The sequence below is a fragment of the Chrysochloris asiatica genome, unplaced genomic scaffold (genome assembly GCF_000296735.1).
Source record: "Chrysochloris asiatica unplaced genomic scaffold, ChrAsi1.0 scaffold00116, whole genome shotgun sequence".
In the NCBI taxonomy this organism is placed as follows: domain Eukaryota; kingdom Metazoa; phylum Chordata; class Mammalia; order Afrosoricida; family Chrysochloridae; genus Chrysochloris; species Chrysochloris asiatica.
This window is the reverse complement of record NW_006408634.1, coordinates 9,966,116-9,971,776: the sequence shown is the minus strand read 5'-3', so window position 1 is coordinate 9,971,776 and position 5,661 is coordinate 9,966,116. Positions and strand designations below refer to the sequence as shown.

The 5,661-nt window shown below is 49.7% G+C and overlaps 1 protein-coding gene across 1 annotated transcript in view; it reads right to left on the bottom strand.

Moving 5' to 3' along the window:
* PRKD2 (protein kinase D2) overlaps window positions 1–5,661 on the bottom strand; it is a 34,851-nt gene that overhangs the window by 10,448 nt on the left and 18,742 nt on the right. Inside the window, exons 9-14 of the mRNA XM_006868247.1 lie at window positions 4,330–4,407; window positions 3,033–3,291; window positions 2,344–2,396; window positions 2,159–2,231; window positions 1,350–1,456; window positions 767–928 (exon numbers count right to left, since the gene is read on the bottom strand). Of these exons, the coding sequence (XP_006868309.1) occupies window positions 767–928; window positions 1,350–1,456; window positions 2,159–2,231; window positions 2,344–2,396; window positions 3,033–3,291; window positions 4,330–4,407 (732 nt within the window). The remainder of the gene's footprint in view (window positions 1–766; window positions 929–1,349; window positions 1,457–2,158; window positions 2,232–2,343; window positions 2,397–3,032; window positions 3,292–4,329; window positions 4,408–5,661) is intronic.

The window sequence follows — 5,661 nt, the reverse complement described above, 5'->3', positions numbered from 1 at the left end:
TCTACCGACAACACACAACACAGCTCTACCGACAACACACAACACAGTTCTACTGACAACACATGGGTCATCGTGAGTGGGAGTTGACAATAAGGCAGCTGGTTTTACTAATTTATTACTTGTTACTTTTACTACTACACTCTTGTATTTTTCTTTTATGACTAATTATTTAATAGTCACACTGTTTTTCCATTATTATTGGTGGTAGTAATGTGTGCTGTCGAGTCAATTCCGACTCAAATCGACCCCATGTGACACATTTTCTAGAGGCTTCCATCTTTCTGGGAACAAATCACCAGGCCTTCTTCCCATGAGCCACTGGGGGACAGAGAACTTCACCAACACGTCACCGGGGCTACTCCTGCTTATTATTATTCTCAATGTTTTTTCTATTGTTTTTCCAATTACTATCATGCCTTCCGTCATTCTTATACTTATTTTCATCATTTTTCCTATGATTATTGCTACTCTGTTTTGACGTTTTTTTTATCATGTACCAGGGACTTCAAAAAGTCTGTGGAAGAATGGAATGAAAAGGTAATGAAGTGGGAGACTGAGGATCTGTTCTGTAAATCTGCACTCAATTAACAATAAAAAGTAAAAAAAAGATAATGTTATACAGGGTCACTATGGGTCGGAATCGACTTGACAGTGCTTAACAACAAGTTTCTATCAGACTCCTAGCAACCCGACCTGTCTGCCCAACTTCCAGGGGCAAGGGTATGGGGAAGGGTGCATCATGGGAGAACCGTGAGCACGCGCACACCTGCGTGATGAGGAACTTGGTGAGGCGCTCAGGCAGTCGTCCCTTTTCGCTGGACAGGATCATCTCCAACATGTCCCCGTGTAGCTTTTCCATGACCACGAACACCTTCTCAGGCGTCTCGAACATGCATTCCAGATTGACGATTCCAGGGTGCCTCAGGCTCTGAGGGGAGGCAGGGGGCAAGGCAGTGTGAGTGGTGGTCAGGGCATGGTTTACCCAGGGCCTCAGAACCCTAGACTGCAAGTCGTGGGAACAGACGGGGGCAAACATGAGGGAGGACATCCCTGGTGGGCAGCCACTCCATCACTCCCTGGGGAACTCTCCCCCAAGCACTGGGAGAAGGGGAGGGTCTAGCCACAGACCATGATCTGAGCGAGACCACCCCCCTTGCACTACTAGGGTGCCAAACAGACCTTTATGTAAAAAAGTTCTGGGAGGAAGGGCAGGAAAGCCTGTACCAGCGGGCATAAAAGAGCCTGGGACATTTGTGTTTTTAGGTCAGTTGCCTCCTGATGGAAGTTGAAAGGGAGGGCTCTCTCCTGGGAGGTGGCAGGGCTGTGTGTGGCATAGACCCCATGGTCACCTGCAGAATGGCGACCTCATTCCGGAGCTGGCTCTCCTGCTTGGTGGGGAAGCGCAGTTTGTCGATGACCTTTACTGCCACATCTCGGCCTGTCTTCCGGTGTTTTCCTGGGGCGGGAGTGGGGGAGAATAGAGGAGATGGGAAATGAGGGGAGAAGAATGATCTCGGGCTGTGCTGTCATCCCCTCATCCCGCCACACACAGCCAGAGTAGGGCAAAGGTGCATGGCAGGCTATCAACGTGGCTAAGGGCTAAGGTGGGAAGCAGATGGAAATATGCTAGGAACAGTGGGTCCTGGAATTAAAGATGGAACAAATTAAGATTTAGAACCAATCAGAAGCTAGGATTTAGCTCTGTGGCCGAAATGTAGTACTTAATCCCCTCCCTATTAACAACCGGAAAAAGTATACTGGTTTTTCCCAAAGACAAATGAAGATCTTGTAATCCTCTGCACCCAAGATCTACCGTATAAACAAACTGCTGTTTGTTTAGCCAATTACAACTCAAGGTGCCTCCATGTGTATCAGAGTAAAACCGTGTTCTACAGGGTTTTCAATGCCTGACATTCTGGAAGTACATCTCCAGACCATCCAAGGCACTTTGAGTGGACTTGTGCCTCCGGAACTTTCAGTTAGCAATCAAGTATTCAAACGTTTGCACTGTCCAAGGACTCCTAGCTTTCTAAGCCAATCAAAAATGCAAGAGGTGTGAGCATATGGCCCAACAGTACTGAAAATCTGGAGCTTAGAACAGCTTCTCCTGCCCCAAGAACCCCCTTCTAGTCAGCTCTGAAGTATTCGTAGTTCCTACCTCCGTAAACCACTCCAAACTGCCCAGAGCCCAGCACCTCATCCGGGAAGATCTGGTAGACAGTGGCGATGTCCTGGGGGGTGGGGACAGGGAGGGCATGGAGATATGGGAGGAGTCAAAGAGATTGGGGAGGTTGTATGGGAAGGAGGCATCTTGGATCCATGAGGTGTGAGTAGGAGTCTTACCACATTCTCTTGGATCTCACTGTTGGACACAGATATACTCAGAGAAGCTTGTCCTGGGGAGAGGAGAGAGAAAGAGGTGAGGAGCTGGCTCACACCATCCTCCCCCATAATTCCAGAGATAGTCCTGGGATCCAGACCACTTGGGTTCAAATCCAGGCAACCCAATACGGGACTTTATGCTAGTAACTTGTCCACTATGAACCTCAGTTTCCTCATCTGGACAATGGGCAAAGAGGGAAATTAACAATAGGGTCATTGTTGACACCCTCACTGGGATGTGAGCCCCCAGGAAGGCCAGGCCAGGGCTGTCCCACTAGGTCCCCAGCACAGGCTGACCACAGAGGAGCTTCTCAGAAAAATGCATGACTTGAATGAAATGATCCTCTCACCAGGAACTGTATGTGTCTATTCTCAAAAAGAACAAAAACATTAAAAAAATATATATATATAAGGCAAAAAAGTTCATCTCGCTGTGTGAGGGAGTTGCAGCCAGGTGGAATACGGCATAGTGAGGTGAAAGCGACAAGCCTCAGGGCACACAGCAGGTCAGCAACCAAATGGAGATGTGACCCAGGCCTGCTGACTCCAAATCCATGCTCTTAATCTCATTTCTGATCTCTCCTGGCCAACCCCCCAGGCCCACCCTCCCAAGGACCTGAGGGTGGGGTGGGGGAGGGACAGACACTCACTGTGGGGCGTGTGACCCGAGGTGCTGGGTCCATCCTGAAGGATGATGGGCATCAGGGCCTGGCGGATGGCCATCTCCCAGCTCCGGGCTGCCTCAGCTCCTTGCCCGCTTGGCCCCCCTGGAGCCCCGCCAGGTGTCTCGCCCACAAAGTAGGTAACATTGGCAGTGATGATCTCGAAGCAGTGTGGGTTGGTGCCCGGTGGCACAAGGCTAAAATTCTGGGCGGGCTCCATGGCGAGGATTTCGGACAGCGGAATCTCCTGGTAGGACATGGAGCCAGCACAGGTGAGGGTCACGGGGTCCAGTTTCACTGGGGAAGGGCCTGGGTGGCACAGCGTGGTCAGGAAAGTTACAGTATAGACCAGAAAGGTAAGAAGGGACCATTTGCTGGCAGAGGAACAGAAGGCCCCGAGGTAGCAAAGGCATACTGTGTTCAGAAGGCATGCCATGTCCCTGTTAGCGGGAAGTCCGGCACACAGTAGACAATAAATGATGAATACATGAAAGAAAGGAGTTTAGGGTGGAACCAGGGAGGATCTCATGGGTCACAGGGTGGGGCCTAGACTTTGTCCTGAGGGCCCTGGGGAGCCACAGAAAGGTTTTAAGCAGAGGAGGGCAGGTCCTTCTGCCTATGTATGGAAGGTCAACAGGAAGGGAAGAGAGTTAAAGTAGGAAAACAGGAGGAGGCTGGGAGAGAGAAGAGTATGATTTGAAAAGTATTGAAAGAGAATGAATGAGGATGGGCGGGAAGGAAGAAAGGAAAGAAGGAAAAGAAAGAATACAAAAGAGGAAGAATATGAGGGAAGAGGAAAAAGAGAAGGAAGGAAAAGAAAGACAGGGACAGAGAGGGAAAAATGGAAAGAAAGAAGGAAGAAGGAAGCGAGTGGAGGGGAAGGAAGGACAAGACCAAAAGAGAAAGACTGGAAAGACTGACAGACTGAAGGTTGGTGATAAACAAATAAACACCAATTAGCAATCCAATAAAGCAACAGAAAAGAAATCCTGGCACCAGGCTCATAATTAATGGGCACTTAATGCAAGGCCAGCCCTAGGCTAGCTAATTGCTTTCAGGGAGTTATCTGAGCTCCCACCACAGCCAGATAAGGTGAGGACCACCAATGGAGGCATTTCACAGGTGGCAGATGTGAGGGAGGCATGGAAAAGTCAAAAACTCAAGCATCTGGCAGGGAGGCCATGGAGGTTGGGTTGGCTTAAGTACCAGGGTGGTAGGGGTGGGGAGCAAAGGGAGGAGGTGGGTAGAGCCAGAGGTGTGGGGCCACTGGCCCAGGCAGGCTCACCTTGTAGTAACGGTTGGTCGTGTTGTTCTGGAAGAGTGTAATACACTTAGAGTCCAGCCGCCAGTAGTGCCGTTTCCTCTGTTGGGAGGTGATGGAGACAGTGAGGGATGATCAACCTTCAGGCTGTTTCTGGCGCCTGGCAAACCTGCTGCACAGCCTGTCCCTCCCCCGTCGAGCCCCTCCCCTTTGACCCCTAACCCTAGCTCCGCCCCCACCGGCTCCCACTCAGCGGGGCCCAGCCTCACCTCCACCTAAATCCCTCTCACTATAGTCCCGCCCCTAAAACCCTTTTCTAATTTAGGTCTACTCCATCTGTGGCACTGTGGGTTAATACACTGGACTGCAGGGTCGGTTTGAAGGACAAGGTCGGCGGTTCAAGGTCACCAGCCGCTCCTTGTAACGCTATACAGAGTCACTATAACTGACTTGACGGCACTTCACAGCAACAACCAAGCAGCCTGCCTGGAGCCCTGGTGTGGCGCTGTAAACACTTGGCTACTAACGACAATGTCAGCAGTTCAAACCCACTAGCTGCTCCTTGGAAACCCTATATCGGATCGCTGAGTCAGCTCCAACTTGATGACCCTTAATAGCAACAACATCCAGCCTGCCCTTTTCTCCAAGCTTTGCCCTTGCTCTGCCTCAGCCCTATCTCTGGCAACATCCAGATAGAGCCTCACGTTCTAAAATCCTTTATTTAAGCCACACCTGCTTTGTGTCCAACCCCCTGCTGTTGATTCAGACTCATACTCTTCTGACCCAGTAGGACACAGAAGTGCCCCACAGAGGTTTCTGAGGCTATAAATATTTATGGAAGCAGACAGACTGCCACACATTTCTCCTGCAGGACATCTGGAGAGTTTGATGGTCCAACGAGGCGGTTAGCAGCCTGCAGCAAAGCAGGGCCACCAGAACTCCTCATTCCCTAAACAAAAAAAGAACACACCCAAACCCAATGCCATCACCACCACTCCTCTGCTCTCTGTCACACTGTGGTGGCTTGTGAGTTGCTGTGATTCTGGAAGCTATGCCACTGGTATTTTAAATACCAGCAGGGTCACCCATGGTAGACAGCTTTCAGCTGAGCTTCCAAATTAATACAGACTAGGAAGAAAGAGAGACCAGACTTTCAAATATTTAGTCTCTGAAAACTTTACAAATATTGTCAGGTAGCAACAGAATATTGAAGCATGATGAAGAATACCAGAATATTAGCAGAGACATTGCTGAAAAATGAGTCCCTCAGGTTGGAAGGTACTCAAAAAGTAAGACTGGAGGAAAGCTGCCTTCTCAAAGTAGAGTTGACCATGATGAGAATGGAATAAAGCTTTT